Consider the following 25362-nt stretch of genomic DNA (forward strand, 5'->3'; position numbering starts at 1 on the left):
CATCCGTATCACCGAGTACAGACGTATCTTTCTTAGAAGGCAACAAATTAATCAATTCATTATAATGTACGCAATTCAGTGATTTCGAATTTAAATAGATTGCCGTGTCCGTACCTGGGATGCGACGATCCGAAGCTACTTCAAAGAAACATACGCCCGGCACATCGTCGTCAGGAATGGTGGGATCAAACCTACACGTGTACCATGATATAACCTGTTACAGGACCCAATCAGTGACGGTTGGCTGAGCATTTACCTAAATAATGCATATAATTAAGTAGTAAGAGTGCAGAAATGAAAATGGATAAATGTTACATTAATCCATGTTCATGTCTGCACTCTTACTACTTAAATATATTAATTATTTAAGTAAATGCTCAGGCAACCGTCAATGGGATCCTCGAACAGGTTCACATCGAATCATTTACAAGAGCCAACAATCCATTAAGCAGATTACAACTGCCAATTTTTCATTTATTTACGAAAACAACCTACCGTGTTATGTCGAAACCTTAAAATGCACGCTGATTCCGAGGCTAAAAGTAGAGCCATGAGGTTGAACCGATGTTCCTGGAACATGCGCATTTATTTGAAAATATGGAGTTATGGAGCACACATCGAATGCTCTAGCGATATAAGGACGGACGATATAACAGACGGACAATACGGTAATTTTCCCGGCCTAGGAGTGCTTAAACCTTTCAATTTAACACAGTTCATATCTTTCCCGCCATAGGCGCTTCTTCTCTTCTAATGCTGGTGTTATACGGCACCAATTTATCGTCTTTAAATACGAAGAAATAGCGGTGGCTGACGAAAAAAAAAATCTTGGTTTAAAAAAATCGCCTGGGAAATGATCACTTATACAGCGGCGGGATCCCACGCTCAATAAGCGACAACGTTCTGTAATGAGAGGAGTCTTCGGTAGAGCAGACGGAGGTCACTTTGTCGAAGACGCTAAGGAGCTTGACCTGCAATATTCTGGTTAGCAAAACCTGTGTGTCACATCACTTGAGTATTTGTTGTCACTGTCTGTCTGTCAACATGTAAGCCTTACCTCGTCTTTACAGCAATGCATGTATGTCCGCCATATATGTTTGTCTGTTTGTCTTACGATCAAAGAAATCTTACTTCTCTGATAATTGTGTTCTCCAATAAGACATATATGTCTACTGTCTAGCATATCGTCTGGGTCAAGGGACACAACTGCAGAATAATGTTTCAAACTTAATTCTCGGTTGTCTTTCTTTGGTAGAAAATCAGTAATAAACTATTTTAAAACTTTTATTTCTTATAATAATAATTATTATTTCTTCCATCCTATGGAAACAGAAAGCAACGCAAAAACAGTTTAATAATTAACAAGCAGAAATTAAATGAACACAATATTGCTTGGGAACAAGATTATAAATATATATTATGATTTTAAAGTAATTGTTATAAAGCCCCAAACTCTGTACTACCTGGTACATGAAGCAGAAAACATAAAAACACACAATAAAAATCAAGTAGCCAATCAAGCCCAATAATTAACATATATATGGATATCACAATTATTATAAACAGTTTGGATAATACAAATCTGGTCGCGTACCTAAATCCGGCCACTTTTCGTTGTTTTTGTTCAATTTGATTATTTATTTCTTAAACATTCTTCCAGTGAAATTGGCATGACAATCTTTGGATCCTCAAAAAAGAAGTAAGAACAAACTGAAAGATGTTCAAGCTGATCTAAACATGTTTTGACACACTCTCTCTGTGTTAGTATTGCTTAAATATGAATGATTCCACAGTTCAGAAGCGCTCAACAAGGTGTGGGAGGGATTTAGGTGCTTCCCAGTTTAAAGAACTAAAGGCAGCATGTATGTTGCTGCTAAACCGATTATCAAAGCTGAACAATGTGCTAAACAATTAACAGATAACAGTTTAAACAATGTGCAGAACCATTAGCAGATAATATCAACAATAATTAACATGGGAACTTAAACAAAAATACACTAACAGTACAATTGTATTTTACTTGAAAAACAAGCATTCAGAAAGAAATCCACCATTCCTTTATAACACAATTTTACAGCTGCTATTTTAAAAGTTTGAATACTTATTACAGCCGCAGATTTTGTTCATAATTATAATGAGGTATTCATTGTTTCCAAGGCAACTAATATTTTCTACAATTAATAACATTTATTAACACTGACACCCTACCATAAGGTATTTTTTTGGTTCCAGATAAATGTTGCTAACATATATTTTGAACATAACTAAATATGTACGAATAAATTATGACTAGCTAGGGCAGGGTCCAAATTCACCAACGTCTTGAGTCTAAGTTTCGACTCAGGCTCAGAAAAGTGAATTCTTATATGTTACAAAATATAAATAAAACTACTAAATTTGACTAAAGAAGTGTGCCTGATTTTGTAACAGATTATTTGTAACATATACAGCATTATTTTTTTTTTTCCATTTTTGCTCCTATCAAAGCGTTCTTACAACAAAATCTTTGCTTTCTGAGTCCGAGGCAACTGAGACTCCAGATGTGACAGAGAATACAGGCCCTGATTCATCATGTCTTAACAAATCACAATAAATGCTGTCATGGTGAATAATTAAGAATTAATACTACTCTACAGGATTAATGACTGTAATATAAGTAATATCAAATCCACATTGATTAACATGTCTCAGTTTCAGGAATGGTCATTTTTTACTTTTATATACTTATAACATGTATCATGGATGGTTTATAAGTCTGTGCGTGTATGATACAAATATATCTTATTATTCTATACCTAATTTATACGTCTTAGCGTAGACTCTCATTTTCAACATGTGACAGTACAATATATTTCTGTATCGGGACGCAGGCACTTACAAAAAATCCTAAAAAAATTCTGCATTGTATAATTCATATGTTCCATGTTAAACCTACAATAACGACCAAAACGTATGAAATGGTTCTTAATGAAAATCCGGATTGACAGACGCTCTAAAGTTAGAGTGACACAAACCCTCTTATAACAATGATGAATTCTCCTTTGTTTGCAAACAAAACGTCAAAATGTTGTAAAAAAACCTGATATCAATCCATTTATAAAATATATTCAAAATATTTGAAATAATGAAGGTATAGAATACATCAGTTTTTTAACATAGTTTTATACTATACAGGATATATTTGAACTTGTTCTCAGCTGAATTGTTTTCCCAGCTGACAAAGTCCAAATATATCTCCATATTGTATAGAACAATGTTAAATAACCTATGAATTTTCACCAACCCCAACTGATACTGCTAACTATGCAGTGATTAGGTTCAATGACTCATGATTTGACTAATTAAATTAAGAAAACAAGTAGATAGTCTGAGATAGAAGTTTTTCACATTCATGTTGAGTGTACGAGATGGTTTTCTCGCTACTTAAGCAAAATGGCCATTCACAACATTAAACAAGCTGTCCAGCAACTTTTTGGCAAGAAATAAGGGCTAATTTTAGGGATAAACCAGAGAACCGCGAAACGGAGCATTATACGCTCGAAGAAGATTCGGCTTGAGGTCTTTAATAAACATTTAGGTTATGCTAGTATACTGCTTACTAGGTGTGAAGTGTTTACAACAAAGGCTTAAACTTCCAATATTGAAACTTTAATGATACTTAAGTTAGCAGTGCTAATAAAAAAAAACCTTTGTTCAACAGTATTTTTTTACAACATAGAATAATTGTAAAACAACATACATACTGGTAAGTAGTGCAATGAAGGATGTACAAATATGGAATCAGATTTTATGAAATGAAATATTTTTATAAAAAAAATAGAATATCTGAAACTTCCTTAGAAAATCTGAGAATACAAGTTTAAAAGTAGCAGGACTAGGAAAGTGGTCACAACACATCCTTTTAATGTAGCAATAATTTGTATAAAGTTATCTAAAATTGCTTTATTGGTTACAAAGTTGTGGCTAGGACATGTTTTCTAAAAATTCCTTTAATAGTAGTAACACAAAGTTGTGGCCTGGACACGGAATTGCTAATGGAATTGCTAACGCTCCCCAGTGAAATTAGCCTTTGAGGTACGGACCTGGAAAGCATGCTTGACAAATCCTTTTAATGTAGAGATGATTTGTATAAAGTTATTTGAAAATTGCTTTAGTAGTAACCCAGTTATGGCCTGGACATGGAATTGCTAACGCCCCCCCCCCCATGGTGATTCTAGTGTTTGAGGTATGGACCTGGAAATTGCGCGCGACACATCCTTTCAATGTAATGATGCTTTGTATAAAGTGATTTGAAAATGACTTTATTAGTGACCAAGTTGTGGCCCGGACACGGATTTGCTAATGCACCCCCATGGTGATTCTAGTCTTTGAGGTATGGACCTGGAAATTGCGCGCGACACATCCTTTTAATGTAGTGATGATTTGTATAAAGTTATTTGAAAATCGCTTTATTAGTTACCAAGTTATGGCCCGGACACGGAATTGCTAACGGACGGACAGACAGACAGACAGACGATGGAGGCCATAACATAATACGACCCTTCGGGCGTATAAAAAAGAGAAACTTTAGGGCTAATTTAGGGCTAAAATTAAACATTTAGGGGCTAAATATGGTGCTTGTAAACATCATAATGGACGTACCTCTGCAAATTTAACAAGAAACAAACTCACATACTTTAAGTACAGGAATGACACCAGGGTTCCATTGTCTCAGCTGTTAATTGGCTGACATGGATCCACTGGTCATCTGCCATTCACTGTATTGAATATACTCTGAATAAGAACTGTAAACTACATTAAAGACACATTAAACATAAAATAGTGAGTGTATTAGTTTGTATTTTCAAAACTGTTAAGGCAATTAGAGAAGAAAAATGAAAAAAGTAGGAATTGACATAAAAATAAGAGCTTTTTTAGGAATACCCTTTGAATTTTGAGTTTTATTAGCTAGCAAAACTAAAACAAATTTGGAATTTTTAGGAATTTTAGGGCCGCTGGACAGCCTGCATTAAAATTAATAAATCAGTTAAGTCTTTAGATTCAGGATATTATTTGTTGAATACATCGAACAGAAGAATAACCAAATTGTTCAAACACTATTTACATTTCTCAATGCAGAAATTTTGTAATTGTTCTTTTATATATAATATTGCATACATTTAAATGAATGACTTAACGTGAAAGCAAAGTTTTGTCCATAACATACATGGCAATAATGATGTTGTTTCCTTCATATACATGATATCATTAATTGTAATAATACAAGTAGGTTCTGTTTTTCTAAATATGACAGTACTAAATCAACAAATGAAATGAATGCTTTGTGAATTGGATGATAAAAGGTCATTTGTGTTGACCTTTAATTTGCTGGGTCATCTATATATTATAGAGGATTTCTTTCGAAATCTTCTCAAAACATGATTTTTTTTCTCTCCTTCTGATACCGTATTTTCTCGACTATAAGGCGATTCGCTTATAAGACGGCCCCCTAACTTTGCCCATGAAATCTGGTGCTTTTTGTTTCGACTCGCTTATAAGACGGGGTCAATTTTTAAGCAAATCTAAAATGCTAAAATTCTTCCTAATGTGTAAAAATGTTCAAGCTCAACGGACAATTATCGACTTTCGCGGTAACTGTTTTTGTTTTACTCAAAGAAAATGGCGTGTGAGCTCTCTATTTGGAGGTAGGTTAAAAATGAGTACATGGTTACGCGTTTAAGTTTGCAGGTCGTTACTTATCGGAATTTTAATAATTAATCAATAACAACATATGTTTGTTTTAGTTTATTTTTTTATTGAAGACACCAATGAAGTTCTTCGGCAAAATAAATGGCTTCAAAAACATAACTGCGAAAAGCCGAGGCATGAATAGGTGTTTGTTTAGCAATAATGCTTTAGGCAATAGTGTCCCTTGATTGGCGACGAACATAAAGGATTCATATTCGCATTGTCATTTGTTTGCTTAATCAAATTGACAGTTAGGTACCTACATCATATTAAGATTCCAATTTATTGATTTGATATATCTGTCAAACTAATTATACTGACACGCGCCATGAGAAAAAATGCAGATATAACGGTACACTGTGTGACGTCAGAGCACGCGCGGTGAAGAGATTTCGTGTTGTTGTTTACTTAATTGCCCCATACTTGTATCAGCAGACGATATACTGGATAGACGAATACACTATGTAAACATTTACTGATTTTGACTTGAATCTTTTTTTAATATTTTATCGACTCGCTTATAAGACGGGTCCCCTACTTTTGGGGTAAAAATCGGGACCCAATTTCCCCGTCTTATAGTCGAGAAAATACGGTATGCAATTTAAAGATATGATCAGAAAAAGTTTCAAAAACAGGCCCCATCTAATCAATGATTGTATCCTAGAATCATTTCTTCAAACGTTATTTTTGTGTAGTAATAATTTATAGGTGTATTTCTTAGTAAAAACTTGATTATTTTTGCAAGTGAAATTGCAAGAAAAACGTTTTGTTTTTAGTTGTGAATAAACAAAGAATTTAACTGAAAATCTTGACGTAGTGATATAATGTAGCATTAACAATGATGATATGGCCCCAAAGTAGTTGGTTTACTAATATTTGTTAAAGGTTTTCTGTTTAATGTTATTAGCTTGCTATTTATGGTATTGACTGGCTAGGTAATATATAAAAATATTAAGTTGAACTTAAATAGCAAACAAAGATATCTTATTTTTTATAGGTTTTCCTTTTAATGTTATTGGCTTGCTATTTATGTTATTGGCTGGCTAGGTAATGTATAAAAATATTAAGTTGAACTTAAATAGCTATTAAACTTAAAGATATCTTTTTCCTACACAAAAAAACAACAAGGGAACGTTTCGATAAAGATCCATGTCGATTTTAGTCATAAATTGAAATTATTATCGTAGTGTCATAGATTCAATATTATGCTACATAATAATGTGATAACATATTTGCTGAAATAATAAATATACTTCCATGAAAAAAATATATAAAAAAATAATAATATTTTGCTGCTTGTTTATGTGAATGTGTGAACTTGAACTTTAGCCAATATCATAAATGAACACAAAGTTAAGGAAATAAACAGAACAAATGTTGCCTATGTGACATTTAGTGTTTATACAGATTTTAGATAATTGAAGTTATGACTAAAATCCTTCCTTGAAAGAGGCCTCAGGTCTTCTTTCATTTTCATATGAAAGGGTAATGAACTATTTAAGACTAAATAAAGTTAATATGTCTCAACATGAAAGAAAGTACCTGTCACTCATCTTGCAATTAAAACAAGCAGGTTTGTCATCACGATGATAGCCGAATGTAAGACTGTCGTGTTAAATTGATTTATCATGTATATCTCACCTTTGTTAACAAGTCAAAGGGTCATTTATGTAAATATTATGCTTAAATAAACTGTATATCTATTACAAAATACATAAAAAAATTCAGATATAAAAACTTTCAAACGATTCGGTTCAATTTTTTACTGATTGATTTTCAACTTTTTCAACAGAAAAAAAATAATTACAGCAATTATGCCTGCGTCCCATCCAATCATTCATTGTTACAGTTATAAGATATTAGTTTTTTCAAACATAATTTTAGAGACAGAATTTGTTTATTTTTCATTAATTTCTTTGAGTTTAAATATTTCTTTGTATAAGAAAACAAACTATTGAGAGAATTTTTCATCTAAACACAAGAAAACAAAACAGAGAGCAAAATGCGTAGTTAATATATAACCATGGACCTAAAACTTAAACTAATAAAAAATCAAATTTGGGAGCCTGTATGAAACATAACAGATTGTAATTACAAAAACAACATGATTTTAGACAAAGTCTGCTTAAAGTATTTTAATCTTAAAAAAAAAACCTATTTTATGGACCGATTGTTCAGAACTTTGTTTAAGTTAACAATTATGTTAACATCATCATCGTTAACTTTCAAATATTTAGTGTTCTGGAAGTAAAATGGAAACACTTTCAGACAACCTGTTCCAGGTGTACTAAAGTCTTGTGCTATTTAAACCTTTGAGCATATCATCAAAATATATCACAAAGTTAACAAAGATGTCACTAATCACATTGTTAACTTCTGAACAATCGGCCTAGTGTAGAGTACACAAAGGTTACACGCCTGATCTCAATACAGGAACATAATAATGCCATGTACTGAAATGCATATATGTATACAAAACAAATACAATATTATGCATAAATTTTAGCAATCATATAAAAACTGCAATCTAAACAACTACAAAAACTGTAGGTACCGAGGGTACTGACCCTTGTATTACAAAAATAAACAAGAGATGTTAGTGAAACATTTATGCCCCCTTGGGAGCCAAATTGTTAGTAGGATTTGGACACTTAAATAAAATATGGACAATCAGAAAACCTTTTTTCAGCTTACAGTCACACTGACCTTGACCTTTGACCCACTGACCTCAAAATCAATAGGGTTCATCTGCTGGTCATGACCAATAAGCCTACCTAGTATGAGGTCCCTGGGTCAAAGCGTTCTCAAGTTATTGATCGGAAACCGTTTTTCATGTTAAGGTCACACTGACCTTGACCTTTGACCCACTGACCTCAAAATCAATAGGGTTCATCTGCTGGTCATGACCAATAAGCCTACCTAGTATGAGGTCCCTGGGTCAAAGCGTTCTCAAGTTATTGATCGGAAACCGTTTTTCATGTTAAGGTCACACTGACCTTGACCTTTGACCCACTGACCTCAAAATCAATAGGGTTCATCTGCTGGTCATGACCAATACACCTACCAAGTATGAGGTTCCTGGGTCAAAGCGTTCTCAAGTTATTGATCGGAAACCGTTTTTCATGTAAAGGTCACACTGACCTTGACCTTTGACCCACTGACCTCAAAATCAATAGGGTTCATCTGCTGGTGATGACCAATACACATACCAAGTATGAGGTCCCTCGGTCAAAGCGTTCTCAAGTTATTGATCGGAAACCATTTGGTATTCCGACCGACCGACAGACAGACAGACCGACCGACCGACCGACATGTGCAAAACAATATACCCCACTTTTTTCAAAAGGGGGCATAAATATGGACAATCAGAAAACCTTTTTTCAGCTTACAGTCACACTGACCTTGACCTTTGACCCACTGACCTCAAAATCAATAGGGTTCATCTGCTGGTCATGACCAATAAGCCTACCTAGTATGAGGTCCCTGGGTCAAAGCGTTCTCAAGTTTTTGATCGGAAACCGTTTTTCATGTTAAGGTCACACTGACCTTGACCTTTGACCCACTGACCTCAAAATCAATAGGGTTCATCTGCTGGTCATGACCAATAAGCCTACCTAGTATGAGGTCCCTGGGTCAAAGCGTTCTCAAGTTATTGATCGGAAACCGTTTTTCATGTTAAGGTCACACTGACCTTGACCTTTGACCCACTGACCTCAAAATCAATAGGGTTCATCTGCTGGTCATGACCAATACACCTACCAAGTATGAGGTTCCTGGGTCAAAGCGTTCTCAAGTTATTGATCGGAAACCGTTTTTCATGTAAAGGTCACACTGACCTTGACCTTTGACCCACTGACCTTAAAATCAATAGGGTTCATCTGCTGGTGATGACCAATACACATACCAAGTATGAGGTCCCTCGGTCAAAGCGTTCTCAAGTTATTGATCGGAAACCATTTGGTATTCCGACCGACCGACAGACAGACCGACCGACATGTGCAAAACAATATACCCCACTTTTTTCAAAAGGGGGCATAAAAAATATAAACAAAAACTGTATCAAATCAGGAACTCCAACAAAACAAAATATCATCTATTTTTTTCTTGCAATATCTGATAAAAAGTTAAAATACTGCTTTAATCTCATTTGTAACTAGCATTTCTCGCATGACAAATGGAAAAAAGCATTGTTATCATCTAAATCAAATGGGAAAATACAAATGAACTCCCTAATTAAAAAGAAATAAAAACATAGTGAAAAACTTCAAAACTACTCAGTGGCTTTCCACCCCCTCCAGCCAGCCCCCCCTTCCCCCCCACCCCCAAATGTTGGTTGCAGATTTCAATACCCCCTCCCCCAATACCAAAACTACCAAAAAAAGATATACCGAAAGATACAGAAAAAATTAATGGTCAGATTAAAACAGAGTTATGTCTTAAAAAATAGGTGGTAAAAATATGTGTAGTTTTGGAAACATTTTCAAAACTAACAAAAAACGATGTTAAGCCTTACTTCATTTTGTGAATGTACTACAACTAGTCTTCATATAAAACCATCTAATGAATCAAAATCCTTCCTTTCATCTTTATTTGGTAAGCTCTGATTTATCTTTACGATATATCATGTACAAAATAAATGAGATTGGTAGGGGTGTTATTATTGTGGGTAATGAAACAGCAATTTGATCAAACATGAAAAATATCAAGTGGTTTATTAACATCTAGTGAGAGTAGAGCATATCTATCATATCAATATTTCACTTAATTTCAATTTGTGCACTTCAATGAAATACTTACACAAAGTCACAATATACAGTTGTACAGAATGTAGTCCATACATTGTGCACTACAGCATGCAAATATGAAAACAAGGTGAACAAAATCTGCCCAACATATTGACACCTTTATTAACATGCATTAAAGGAGACATTATAGCTGCCTTTTCCCTCTTCCATAATCATTAGTTATATGCTTTAAAATAAAAACACTAAAAATGTTGTTTTTTCTGAAGAATTTAGCACCAAATTCAACCCCATTTAAAATGCTATAAAAAACAACTTTTCTCCCAAATGTTAAAATAATCCCATTTTCTTTTTTATTCTTTTTTATTTTATAAAAGTTTTCGACCCTCAAACTGTTTCATAAAGGAAGACTTGGTGTATTCTTATAAAAATAAACTTTGTTACACATTTATCTTTTCTGCCTATTTTTAATAACCATTCTTGTTCATTCCTTGACATCTTTGGATTTCCTAATTTTAGTCAAAATGTCATTTTCCCAATCAAAAATAATACTAAACAATAATACACAAACAGGCTATGGCAAGCTACATAATAATTTATACTTAAACATACTGGCAATACAAAAATTTAGCTTTTAAGATAAATGTTAAACATTCACAACATACACCATACACCATACAGCTACAATGCTGTTAGAACATCACTATAGCAAAATATCCATATATATTATATCAAACATCTTTAATAAAAAGGACTCTCTCAAGATTTTAAAGGGAAGACAATGCAAAAGATTTCACGTGAAATGTGAATGAACTGCTTGATAAAACATCCTCAGTAGCCAATTGTATCGATTGGTGAATATATTTACCAAGTAATAACTACTAACCAAGCAAATCGTTTAAATAAGTCAACTTACCAATCAAATCGGTTTAATGGGTAAACTTACCAATCAAATCATTTTAATGAGATAACTAACCAATCAAATTGTTTCAATGAGATAAGTAACCAATCAAAATGTTTTAATGAGTCAACTAACCAATCTAAACGCTAAAATAAGATAACTAACCAATCAATTTGTTTTAATGTATCAACTTATCAAAATATAACTTTTAAAAAGCTTATACAATTGGCTGCAGAAGTTGTAATTATGGCTCTGTAATGATACAATAAATGCCCAATAAAACACTGTCAAAACTGCTTCAAGAGATTCTGATAGTTTCAACTGTGTTGCTTCAAACAACTGATGAGTACCATACAGTTGTGTGTGAACAGTACATGTGCTTTTATTTTATAAAACATTTTAACAATATATGAAAGATGATAGAGTAGATTTTTGTCTAACATAAAGGTCCCTTGCCCGTGACCTTTACCAAGCTATTTGGTTCCAACACTCAACGCACAGGCACATGTGTCTACAAGGAAGAATTAGCACCGATTTACTCTGGTCCTGAAAGAGCACACACAAATGTTATTCCATCTTGGAATCAATGTATTTTTAAAGGTCGCCATATGAAATTTCCTACATTTCAACAGTAAGTAAATAAGGAACATCACAAAGATCACTGGTAACTTTTTCACATCACCACCTTCACATGTAAACATTCATGATAGTGTTGATTTTTGTCCGACACAGAGGACATACTCTCCTTGACCTTGACCTTGACCTAGCTATTTGGTCCCCACAATCTACACACAGGCACATATGTCGACAAGGTAGAATTAGCACTGATTTATTCTGGTCCTGACAAACTACACAAATACGTTTTTCCTTTTCCAAAGCAATACATCTTTTAAGGTCTTCAGGTGACATTTCCTTGTTAAACCTAGCTGGTGTGGCTGATCGTTGCATGTTTTTACGATTGCTCACATCTGGAAGCTGGATGTTAATTTCACTCATCTCGCTCTCACTAGCTGCAATACTGTCGATATCTGAATCAGAATCAATCTCTAACTCCTCATCTGAGAATTCCCCATCACTGCTATCTGAACTATCACTGACATCAGTGGTCATATTATACTCATCATTAAACTCATCATCTACATCACGTACAGTTATATCCCAAATATCTTCATCGTCAGAAAACTCTGCTCGTGCATTGGCATCATAATACTCAACATCATCATCATCATCATCATCATAATCACTGATAATGCTGGTCTGAAACCATCCTTGCATTGGAAATGTCAGTCCTTCAGATGAAAGTATTCGGTAAATATTTGTACAGATAATGCCACACAATATTGTTACCAACATCCCTAAATATGCTTCCCTTGGCATGTTGAGCAAATAGTCCTTTACAAAAAAGTAAATATTGTCAGTGCATAATCTTACCATATCTTTAACTTTACCATCTATATCATACATCAGTTCACATACGTAGTTGTATGACAGGCAAAAGCCTTGGAAAATATGAATGGCAGAAGTTTGAACACAGGCACCTATCATAGCAAAACCACCGATTATGGATGAAGTAAATTCTTGTAGTGATAGCACAAAATACTTCCAGGTACTAAGACCGTTTTCTGTCAGATTCTGTCCGGACACTTTAATTGTTTCTGCTGTCCATTTGCCACCAGTCCATATGAAGTAGCACAAACATTCTACAAAATGGAATGCTAAGTCGAGCAAACTGTAGAACAAAAGCACAACTTTCCAAAGAAGGTAAAGAAATGCAGACATAAAATTTACAAGTTCCATTACAAAGTCTCCTACACAAACGGTTAAAGTATAGATCACAAGATATATGAATTTTAGCACTGCCCAAATGCCAGACAAGAAGTTTGCGGTGCTTTGAATGAGGATGGCCATGACGTTGTTGTTGACTTCAAGAATGATTTTTAGGAATTCTTTAACAGCTGTTATAGTTTCTGATATTCCATTCACTAGACTAATGAAAGTATCTACAATGTAGCCAGTAGTCATGTTACAGCTTCCCTCATTCCTGAAAAAGTAGACACATAGATGTACAACATCATAAATAACGAAAAGTTAACAACAAATAATTAAGTAATGTTTGATTGATTCCTATTAACATCAATAACCAGTACTTTAAATTTTTAATTATCAGAGCTATTAATTTTGAATCAATAGCATGATCTTTTCAGTACATGTAAAAGTTTAATGTGCAATGTGCACTAGTGCAGATTTAGCACAGCATCCCCCCACACACCTCCTCGCCCCCCCCCAATAAAAATCAAAGTGAACATGTTTAACATCGGAATAAATAAACACACTAGATTGCACCATTTCACCCTAAAAATAGCCAACATTTGCTCAAAGGAGGTTGGGACCCCAAAACCTTCCTACATCATCCAAACTATATATTGTTATGATTCAGGGGGAGGGGATGCACATCCAATAAGTCGAACCAAAGTTGTGTGAAATTCTTGTGTACCAGCATAAACTTAACCGCTCTGCTATCCTTGTGTATTATATATTTTTCTGTCAATTGCACACGTGTTATACAACATTATCATTCCACATGTTTGTTAACAATTTAATTGAAAACAATAATTGCTTTAATAATTTGTTATATTCCAGTCATACATGTTTTTCACAATTTTATAATCAAGATTGATTCAAATAAATCAAATTTATCCTTTTTAATCAAAGCGGAAAAAATGATGATTCCTCTCCAATTCATGTAAAACACTTGAAACTTTCAACGCTTTCTGAATTTAAACAGGAAATAATGTTGTGAACAAAATTATGATGTCACCTTACTGAATGTAAAATCACCTTTTGAAAGAATGCAAATAAAAGAAAAGGCACAGTATTTATGTTGTGATTCTTACTGGATATCATCTGAAAATTTCAAACAGAATTATTATGACCAGAAAGATATCTTTAAAAATATCCAGGGTACTACATTTTGGCATCAAACTTTGCATGGAAAGTGGCATTGCTTTTTCAGTTTGTTGTATTCGATGCATCATCAGCGCAGGTGAGACAGGAAGGTCTTTTTTGTTATTTTTTAATGGAAAAAGCATGTATGAAAAATAGCTGTCATTGTCATTGCTTATGTATCTTCGTAACACTACAACTCTCTACAATTTAACACCGGGTGAAAAAATATATAGTAATATTATGCATCGATGTTGAATAATAATGACAAAATTATTCAATATATACCAGATAGTGATCTAAACTGGTTGAATTTGTCAATTGAGTCGTTATTTTCACATAAATATATACTAGGTCACAAATGTCCTTTTATACATGTACACAACCTGTCAGATTTGTCCGACCAGATTTGCAGATAAATATCGGGATACTTGATAAACATGTATTAAGTGGGTTTTTTTATATCTGAACATGTTTTATGGCATAATGACACATATAAATATGTGTTTAATAGCAGGCAATAATATTTTCATAGAAATTTGAATTTATAATAGAGATAAAATCAAAATGTGGCCGCGAGGATTCTCTGCGCAAGGACTGTTGGCTACTCTGCTGGGATGGTGGACGTCATGGGTCTGCCATAGTAAAAGAAATCGTCAAAAGACTCGTTAACGGCCATTAAGTTGGACTTGTGTTAAAAACAACCAGACATCATAGCATCCATCATTTTATTCAACTCTTCTGTCCAAGTTCCACGAAATACAGTTAGTAAGCACAGCAAAGGCTCAACAAGTATTCTAAAATTGTTAAATAAATTTGTGTTTAATATGAAAACTCATGAAAGATGTGGGTTTTTTTTATGATTTAAGAGGATATTTCAAGTTTAAACACACTGACATTTATCTAGCATTAAAGTAAGTACACTAGATATCAGTATCCGAAAATACTGTATCCGAATTACACACTTTGTGGTAAAATATCCTCTCGTTCAAATCTGAGTGTAGTTGATGAGTAAAACTATATAAAAATATCACTATTAAAGAATTATTTGCATTATTACCGAGTAAATTTGAAGCTGCATTTACAACCAGTTGTAATTTCGATTCGACATTTTTTCTCCTGCAAAAGGCTGATCTATGTCGTCCAAACGCGGGTTTCCCTCGGCTATTTCCACGCAGAGATAAATCGAAGTGGGTCGGTTCAAGTAGGTAGCGAATAATTTCTGTCAATAAAAAACGTGAGTTTATAATATGGTGATATAACGTAAGTTTATAATATGGTGATAAAACGTGAGTTTATAATTTAGTCGTATTGTGAACTTTGATTTACTTGGTACAGTGTAGACCGGATATTAGGTATAGATTTGTTTCATGCCTTTCCAAAATGAAGGAAATATGTTCTACTTTCGGTTTTGAGACCATTGCTATTGAAACGTTACAGTAGGCGAAACGGGTTGTAGAATTTGTTACGTGGTTATCTCAGGCGGTATATTGCTGAACCGCATCTGAAGGCAGCGTACTGGTAGTTACCGTAGGACGTTAAAATTGGTACTGGAGACTCCCCCGCCTAGCGCGGTGTAGTACTGGGAAATTTATCACGCAGTGGTTGGGTGGACCGGACCATGTCCAGGCTAACGGATATGTGCGTACCGGTCCGGAAATCGTTCGGAAAGCCGGTTGGTCGGACCAAACCATTTCCGTACCAAACCACAAATACGCATTTATCTGTTTTACGGGTATTTTATTAATGTATCATTTAATTTATTATCTTTGTATCAAATCATAATATGTAAACTTTATTATGCCAGGTTATTAAAAGTATAATAATAACAACAACAAACAACAATTCACAACTTATTACATATTATCATTAAATACATAAAACATAACTTACATATAATTCTTGTTAATGTTTTGGTAAGGCATCGTGTAACAGTATAACACTAAAAAAAGCCATACAGAGAAAGGTACATCAAAAATAGGTCACATAAATGTACAAGTCAATTAAGCAATGATCAATAACACATTTGGCGCAAATTACTTTACTGTATTTCACGGAACCACTACGTTTAAAAAGTAATAATTGTTCAAATGTATCACTTTTGTTTATTACTAAAGTTTTGCTATCATTATCTGCAACCGATCTTTGATCATTTGTAATTAGTATACATAAAACAGACGACATTCAGTTGTTGCATAACGTTAACTTGAACGTATTGTTTACAAATTGCATTCGATTTTTAACTGCACTTCACAGCACAATACATATTTTCCTATTTTAACTCACCTTCCAGACCGACCAGTCTTTAATACTCGTCTTTTTTCCGGACCTAAAAAGGCCCGGATCTCCGTGTATGTCTCACCACTTTCTTCAACTTTGCTTAAACCGTAAGGCTGTATACCGCCCGGTTTCTGCTTCTTCCGGGTTTACTTTAGTGTGTAGATATGTCAATGTGTCTATCAAAACCTCACTAGCTAGATTTAATTGCTAGCAAGCCATGCGGACACAGCATCAGTAATTCTTTTACGATCAAAACAATACAAATATTGTGTACAGGGTTTTCAATTAATAATATGATAGTTCTGGTAGCATCGTTTTATCATGCTGTATGTAAAATATCATTTGTGGTCATCGAAAAAGCGTCCACATATGAAAGCAATCAAGAAGAAACTTATTTATATGTTGTACGTGTTGTTCTATGCGTTTTAGAACAAGTCACACGGTCGTACGATGAGTGGTCAAATCAGCAAGGAAGATCGGCAGCAACTTGAGAGATGGATAGGATTAGGGCCAAGGGACTTTGAGCTTCTTTATAGCATTTCCCGGGATGGGTGTAGTCCGGAAATATTTCACAAGCTTTGCGACAACCAGGGACCAACATTGACCGTTTTATACAATACGCATGGGTCTGTGTTCGGGGGATATGCAAGCAGTAGCTGGACAAACCCACCAAAGGATACATTAGTGCAAGATGAAAATGCATTTTTGTTTCAACTGCGTTTAAATGATAAAGAACGGAAAAAAAGTTTCCGGTAAAAAACTCCCCAAAGGCATTGAAAGCCTGTGCAACCAAAGGCCCCGGATTTGGGTCTAATCGTGACTTTGCTACGTTTGATAGTCATATATCCAAAGAGAATGGTAAATTTAAATTGGATGGGTATATGAAAACTCCACAAGACTGGTTAGACTATGGCAACAAAGGTGTTCTATCGAAGGGAGACATTATGAATAACGACCTACATGTGACTGAACTGGAAGTGTATAAAGTAACAGGTACCGTACTAATTGCATCCTTTATATATTTCTTTTAAGAAATTATGCAGTTTTGATTACTTTGGTTTGTAATAGACAGGTCCGATTTCATGACCGACAGTACTTATACAATACGACACTCTACCCGTGCTTGAACATATTCTGGGGTCGTGTTTTCGAATAGTCTCAAGTCTGAGTCCAGACTCAAGACAAAAAACTGCAAATGTTCATGTCATTGATAATTTCCTTTTAACAGAGCATTGGTGATACACTTTGCTGAAGTAAAATTCTTTTTGAAGTTATTTTTTATTATTCAAATATATTTTGTATTTCGCCACTTAATGAAAATGCATTTCAGTAAATTAGAGTCTAGACTTGGACTTGAGAATTTTCGTAAGCATGGTCCCTGGCTACGTTTGCATGTAGAATTCGCAGTTAACGTGATGCGAATGAAAGCCTAGCTCCGTCTGGTTACTTGTCGGAGGTTGTTTGTCGGAGGTGGTCAAAGTAATCAATTGAATTATACAAGCACGTGATATTATATATTGACGACATATAATCCTTTTATTGGACCAATCAATGATCGAATGATAACCAGCGTTGTGTATGTTAAAGACGCACTCTCACTCGCACGTAAAATTACCACAAGTAATACATTTGTTTTAATATACCAAAATAATGAATAAATGTAGAAAAGAATGGTTCTTATGAAGGATACCGAGTTTAATTTGAAAGAAATGTGCAGGAAACACGGTATTTCTACCTAATGATACGACAGTAAATCATAGTAAATCTTTTAGCACTCACCAAACATTTAAAAAAAAATCGCTTTCAGCTATTCAATACACTATTACAAACTTTTTTTAATCAGTAATTGATATTATCCATAAATGCATTATTTAGTAAGTAGTTAAAGGTTTATCACTCAAAATTGTAGTTAAAGTTTTATGACTTTATCACTCAAAATGTATGTTTGTTATACATGTGTATGTATTGGTTTTGAATAAGAGTGGCATTTTAAGAAAAAAGTTGTTTGTGAGATTATGTTAGTATTTATTTTATCAAGTTAACAAAACGTTTTCATAAACGTTTTCAATGTACATATACCAGGGGAGCGTTTCATTAATAATCATAGGAGCAAGTATGTACATAGGAAGGATCATAACTAGTTTAAATCTCTACTAGGTTCGAACACGCTCCTTGGATTCTTGGTGAGATGCCCCCTCCCCCCTGGATAACATAGTGCACCAAACGTTGTCCACGTACACTACCCATAGTACAAGTAGTTTATACACCACTTGTCTAATGAAGGTCAATAATTTTTCAGAACAGTTACAGGCATTAACGCCCGCTCCATGGCGTAAGATTAAAGAGGAGGTGAGATATTGATTTATTGTTTTAATAAAATAATGTGTATGTTTAGTTTGAACACATAAGAATGTAAGTGTATTCATGTATGTATTGTACTTCTATTTGAATATATAATTGTAACGCCTGTTTATTATAAACATTAAATTTCCATTCGCCGATTTTTTGGTTTAACAATGTTATAGCTTCAAAATGTGATCGATTCCCATTTTTTAGTCACTGGAAGCCCAGTCAGAATTGATCGGATCTTTAAAGCCATGCAAAGAGCAGGGTGTTTCTGACTTTCGGGTTTTGCTGCTTGGTCCGACAGGAAGCGGGAAGTCCAGCTTTGTAAACACGGTCCGGTCTACTTTCATGGGTCGGCTGTCGCAAAAGGCGGCTTGTGGGTTGGGTCCAAGAGGCTGTACCCTTGCTGTAAGTACATACACCATGAACTTGGTCTCACTCTTTGGATGCTTTGATAGAAAAATTGTCAAGACCGTGACCTTACCACGTGGTATACCCAAAACTAGTAGACCATGGCCTTCTGACGATGAATTACAAAATTCCAGCACGATCGTTGGTGACGTCGATGATATTGTGTCCCAGTCCTATGCGCTGGGTCCTATGCCCAGTCCCAGTCCTATGCCCAGATGATGATTTGGAAAGCAAAACGGGCTAAATTTTCCAAACAGTGTTGGGTGGTTACTGGTTACCTAAAACTGGTAAAACCCGGACCAATAATTCAGTCGTAATTTCAAAGATGTCGATGCACACTGTGTATTATTGTTTTTGTTTTGTTTTTGAGAAATTAGCACTGACCTCTCCCTAAATAAAACATCGACTCTTGACCAAGGTAAAGGCATGATTTCTAGATCTTATGTTACAATCTGTTTAGGCATGTTGTTTCGGATATGTTTTAAAACGCAAATTCTGAAACCTCTCATTTAAGGACAAGTAATACTCCGTCTCGCGGCATTCTTGATCATTTCCCTTATGAAAAAGGTAATAAAATACGCTCATAATGCACCAATGCACCACTTTGTACCAAATAAATTTCAGTCCTGAGGTTGGTGCGCAAGTCAAAAGGTTACACCCCTAAGTTACGCCCCCTCTAATGACGAATCCTGGATCCGCCCCTGTTATATATCTGCTTATATATCTGCTTATCACTGACCTTTTTGCTTGTAGTACACACCATACACTGTGCAGACAAAGGATCGAAAAAATTTAAGCCTACGCCTGTGTGACACTCCGGGACTCACAGAAAATCTGGGAATTGTAGATGTTGCCTTTCTACTAGGGGGACATGTGAAAGATCACCATAAGGTGAGTTTAGTTGCATAATTATAGTATTCGAATATACATTTAAACACTGTTAATCCGAACTCGTCGGGACCCAGATAAAAACTTCTAAAAAAACGATATTTCGGACTAACAATTCATAGAAAATGACAGCGTTCGCGAATTATAGATGACGTAAAATATCAAACGTTCACTAACGCACTAGATTCTATATAAAGTGTCTATTTTCAGTTACTATGAGCTCGGAATTATGTTACTCTTTGTAGTGATGGTGAAAATAATGTATTCATTTCACATGAATATATCTTTGACAATTTTGTTTAATTCAACTTTCAGATTGTATTATGGATATAAACACTAGTATGGCAGGGGTTTTTATTAGGCTTTTTCTAAAACAAAATAATCGCAGAAACAAAGTCGTGGTATTGCCTTGGTATCGTTGTTGGCGGCGTCGTCGTCATCGAAGTGCAAAAACGTTAACCTTTGTACTAACTCAAACACTTTGAGTTTCCAGTTATTCAAATGAAATTTCGTTCCAAGTTGCCAGAGACCATGGATAGGCACATGTCCGGGTTTTTTTCGGCCCTTTTATAAGTGCCGAATATCGGCAGCATGTCTTAAAGCAATCAAGTTTAAATGTTACCCAATCATTAGAGATTGTTACCAATCACACATTTTGTTTAATATATATGAATATAAAATACCATCCTGAAGAGGACATGGTACGTGTTGACTGATACTTTAATATTACTGACGGAGACTCCCCCCCCCCCCCAAATTATGCTTGGAAACAGCCCTGCATGTATAACAAGAACCATAACTCCAGCTTTGATTATCGCCGAGTAATGCTGTTTTGTTAATGAAAATTACATACAAGCGTTGTCGTTCTTTCAGCGTGCTCTTGTTTGATTTCAGTTCTTTGCTGCCAACCAGATAGATGTCGAGTCTAGCGACTTTGTACAGAAGCCACAACCACGAAACAAAATCCACTCGGTCGTCTTTGTGTTATCTGTTAGTGACGTCAATGATCCGAGCACGGGTCTCTTTGAAAAGCTGATGGAAATAAAGACCATGTTAAATGGAAAGGGTAACAACTAACAACAAACCGAAATACACACATATATTACACGGACTACGGTCCCGAAAATTGAGTTCATCATAATTTGGATTTTTGGTCCATCCTGCGATTCTGTATTTAGAAATTGCTTAAATAGACGGCCAAGATCCCAATTTGCTATGATATGAGATATCCTCCCTTTTATGAAATAAAAATTATATTGAAAGTATACTTTCCCCTTATCTTACAGGTATACCGTACAACACTGTTCTGACAAAGATCGACGAAGTATGTGAAAACACAGAAGACATCTACAAATGCGCAGCCGTCGGAGAGGTGGTGGAAAAAGTTGCTGTCAAGCTAGGGGTATCGCGCAATACCGTATTTCCCGTTAAGAATTATGAGAACGAGGTTGAACTCGACGAACACGTGGGAGCTCTTGCCTTGATATCATTGAAGCATATATTGTACAGCGCGGCAGATGCCAGTGACGCGGAGAGTGCTGGAGAGACTACCGAGTCTGATGTGATTTAAACAGTGATATAATGACACGTTTTAGCTGGGAGTAGGATTTAATGTTATTAGTCCCAGGTTATAGTGACAAGTATCGTGTGTCCAGTTTTTTTAAGGCTGTATTAAAGTTCGTTCTTATCTTCGCTCGGCATATATCACCACAATATGTCTCCTACGAATTAGAGTAAGAAAGTGTATTTAAGACTTGTTTGTATGACATTTATCAGTGATTTTTGGGGGGAATTATTTTCACCGCCTGTTTTTCACAATTGGGATTTTTTTTACTTTGGGAAAGTTACAAGATCATACTAAAATAGCAAATACAGTAGCAAATAAACATGTTATTACTTTTTCATGCACACATATGCTGTTCAATAGCTAAAGTTATCAAGAAATTTGTTTATTTGTTAATAAATTCATTGCTGTTTTGTCATTCACAGGATCAATATTCAATGAATTGGAAATTATTATGAACTTTTGTGGAAAATGAACATATTTTCACTAGGGGAAACAGCCTTTATAAGGCAGTAAATTATACCAACTTTTTTTACTGGATACTAAAATAAAACTTTGATCGTGAACTATGTGAAATGTTGGTTGTTATTCGAACGCCCCACCACAATTAATTTTAACATCTTTGGTCACTGTTAAGATAAATGCCCGGTTATTCAATGTAAACTAGTGAGTACTATATACTTCTCACTTTCTCTAGAAAAAGTAAAGTCAGTCATAGTTTTATACGTAGTCTAAAATGATAGACGTTGAATATGGGATTCTTCTAGTTCCTAACGTCTATTAAACGGGTTTGTGCTAAAACAGAGGGGGTGGGGGTGGGGTGGGGGGTATAAATTGTTTTAGTGAAGTATTTGATGATTGAAATAGATTATAAAGGGTTATATTCATATTTTTCCATGTATGTGCAAGAGTACTATGTACGAAACAAGCATAAAATGCATTAAACACAGGATATAACCTTTGAAGAATTTGCAATATAAAAACTCGTAAATAAATCCTTCCACGTTCAATTATTTGGACTTAGTATATGCGCCGTGTCTATAGACCCACTCAATCGTCTAGCGACGCAGATCAGTGTTACAAGGAAACAGTTCCGTCTTAATTCTTGTCGAAATATTTGACGATTTGTATGAATTCAGGATATTGTACTTCGTGAAAATTTTCTGACGGGTAGTATTTTGTGGTTAAAGGAATATTCAAGCCAAATGAAGCATACCTTGAGCGTTGTTTATTTGTAAACACATCTGACCTACTTGAAGTGGCTAATGACACAGTGTTTTGCAGGCTACAGTACACTAAATCATGGAGGGACACGTAGGAATTGATTAAAAATAGAAATTCGTCAGGATCATTTTAGATTTACGGACGATGCATACAATCGAAAGAAGCATTCTGAGTCTTTATTCAAAATAACTTTATATAATATGGAACGCGTTAAAATAGACAGAAAGGAAATTATAAAATAATCGCCGGACTGGGTTATATATTACTATAACTGTTATTCTAATTTTGGAATTCTCCTGGAATCAGTTCATTTCCAAACATGATTGTGTTTTTGTTTTGTTCATTCATGTTCCTTTTCGTATCAGTCTCTACACTTGCCCTGTCTGCCGTTTTCATGGTACCAGGACTGGTTCAAAACTTGTGCACGATTCTTCTATATATAGTAGAATTTCTTAAGCAACTTGTGTACTTCTGGTTTGAAATAATTATATTTTTGGGCAGTGTGTGTATCGACATTGTAGAGCATACAATCCGTATATGTCAAGTGCTTAGTCCTCAGTTTTCTCGTGCCTGGAATAAACTGTGTGAAGCAGCGCCTATTATTGTGCAGGTAATCTTCAGTTGGCTAAACTTCGTACGGGTGGAAATATGGAATTGTATTAGATATACACCGGAATACTTCTTAGGTGCATGGGCGGCAGCTTTAGCTTTTTGTTCATTGTTAATTTACGGCAATGGGCATACACACGGACCAGCAGAGGAAGGCCCGGTGGTTAACGAAAATAACAATGATCATCACCATGGTGATGTGCAAAATAATGATACTAATTTAAGGAACAGACACCAAAGATTGTATCCAGATCTGTCAAATGTTGATGGTAACCGAGATACGAACGGATATAATGAGGATACATATGGCAACCGTTACCATGGAAACCATAGACCAAGGACTCCTACTGCACCAATGTTAGATGATGACGTTGACGATGGGTTGTGCGTGGTGTGTTTGGACAATGAACGGGCCGCCGCCGTTTTCCCGTGCGGTCACACCCACATGTGCGAGGCCTGCACGAGGAATGTGATGGTGTCCGGGAGAAGCAGGTGCCCCGTGTGTCAGAGAACAATACTGGAGTATAGGACAGTGTTCTTGTGAATAATTGTGTTCAAATGATGTCTTTGTTATAGCGTTATTTATTTATTTTTAAACTGTCTATGCTTTTTAACCCGGGTTCCAGCTGAGTAATATACAGTGTTCTTGTGAATTGTGTTTTTTGTAAGAATTATGTTTTTGCCAAAGCGTTATTCTTGGTAACTGTTTTAACTCACCACCTGGTTTATTGCGTCTGGGTGCGTCTTAAGAGTCGTGTTATGGCATTGACTTAAAGATTGCATAACAATCATGGAACCTATGAATCTTAAGAAGAATGTTTACCGGTTATGAAGTTGTTGATCTGAGTTTGTGGCTCTGAAAGTATATTTATTTCCCGTGATAGTTTTGTAAATAATATGTTACTGTTTCTAAGTACAACCTGTACTTTTGATGAACATTCATCGACTATGCAGTATGGGCGAAATTATGGCCTTTGCTTTTGTTACAAAGGTGGGAAGTGAGGCATCTTTGTCGTTTGGACACATTTGTAGATTTCATTCAGTGTATGAACAGTTGCTGATGAAATAGTGTGTTTTCCATAGCTAGAATAACTGTTAAACTGGTTGTACGGCGCTGGTATTCATTAAACAGCTTAAGTCATTTTTAAAAGTTTTTACTAGATACTAGTAAAGAAATATTGTTTGATTTTTCTGTTATTTAGATTAAAGTCTATGAAAAGAAAGTATTTTTTGACATATTGAAAACATTGAAGCATTTGGCAAGGGTTATACTTAAACAAGAGGTACTTTTTTATGAAATGACTTTAGACAGTTTATGGATACGGACCCTGATGTTTTCCATACGACATTGATCATGTGCATACTAATGATTTTGTATTAATATGTTTACAGACATATTTGTTTTTGTGTTTTGTCTGGATCCATATATTATGTAATAATGCTTTTGCACGGTTTATTTCAAAATATTTTGTAAACCTTAAATCAGTATTTTAAGCAGAGTACGTTGTTAGTTGCCTGTTATCAATAAATATAAAACACTAGATTCCGTCCTAAGTTCTTTGCCTGTCACTAAAGCAAGTAATGATGTCTCAAAGTTAATTACATCTTATAAATTTTGTAAACCGATAAACCATCGAAAAAGGCACCAGACTCACGAGACTATGTCACATGATTCAAGATTGATTTAATTATGAGTGGCGGTATGGCTTGAAGGGGAGGGGATGGTT

The 25362-nt window shown here is 34.9% G+C and overlaps 2 protein-coding genes across 5 annotated transcripts; one reads left to right on the forward strand and one right to left on the reverse strand.

Moving 5' to 3' along the window:
• Positions 1–10071: 10071 nt before the first annotated feature.
• LOC128222725 (uncharacterized) lies at positions 10072–15473 on the reverse strand. Its single transcript, XM_052931818.1, has 2 exons — positions 15374–15473; positions 10072–13411 (listed from the first exon to the last, which is right to left on the reverse strand). Exon 2 carries the CDS (start codon positions 13390–13392, stop codon positions 12058–12060), a length of 1335 nt encoding a protein of 444 aa, XP_052787778.1. The 5' UTR covers positions 13393–13411; positions 15374–15473; the 3' UTR covers positions 10072–12057.
• Positions 15474–15496: 23 nt separating this feature from the next.
• Positions 15497–22372, forward strand: LOC128222726 (interferon-induced protein 44-like). Of its 4 annotated transcripts, none has more exons than XM_052931819.1 (7): positions 15497–15550; positions 17023–17586; positions 18893–18942; positions 19150–19347; positions 20104–20241; positions 21133–21304; positions 21525–22372. In XM_052931819.1, exons 2-7 carry the CDS (start codon positions 17475–17477, stop codon positions 21806–21808), a joined length of 954 nt encoding a protein of 317 aa, XP_052787779.1. In that variant the 5' UTR covers positions 15497–15550; positions 17023–17474; the 3' UTR covers positions 21809–22372. The 4 variants fall into 4 exon arrangements, with proteins under 4 accessions (XP_052787779.1, XP_052787780.1, XP_052787782.1 ...); XM_052931820.1 differs by having other exon boundaries at positions 15500–15576; XM_052931822.1 differs by having other exon boundaries at positions 15500–15517.
• The last annotated feature ends 2990 nt before the right edge of the window (positions 22373–25362 follow it).

Source organism: Mya arenaria, chromosome 17 (genome assembly GCF_026914265.1).
Source record: "Mya arenaria isolate MELC-2E11 chromosome 17, ASM2691426v1".
In the NCBI taxonomy this organism is placed as follows: Eukaryota; Metazoa; Mollusca; class Bivalvia; order Myida; family Myidae; genus Mya; species Mya arenaria.

Excerpts from the sequence above, each read along its gene's own strand:
- LOC128222726 (XM_052931819.1), top strand. The coding sequence starts at position 17,475 with ATGAAAACTCCACAAGACTGGTTAGACTATGGCAACAAAGGTGTTCTA. Across the intron at positions 17,587-18,892 it reads GGAAGTGTATAAAGTAACAG|AACAGTTACAGGCATTAACG; the intron begins GTACCGTACTAA and ends ATAATTTTTCAG. Across the intron at positions 20,242-21,132 it reads ATGTGAAAGATCACCATAAG|TTCTTTGCTGCCAACCAGAT; the intron begins GTGAGTTTAGTT and ends GTTTGATTTCAG.
- LOC128222725 (XM_052931818.1), bottom strand. The coding sequence starts at position 13,392 with ATGACTACTGGCTACATTGTAGATACTTTCATTAGTCTAGTGAATGGA.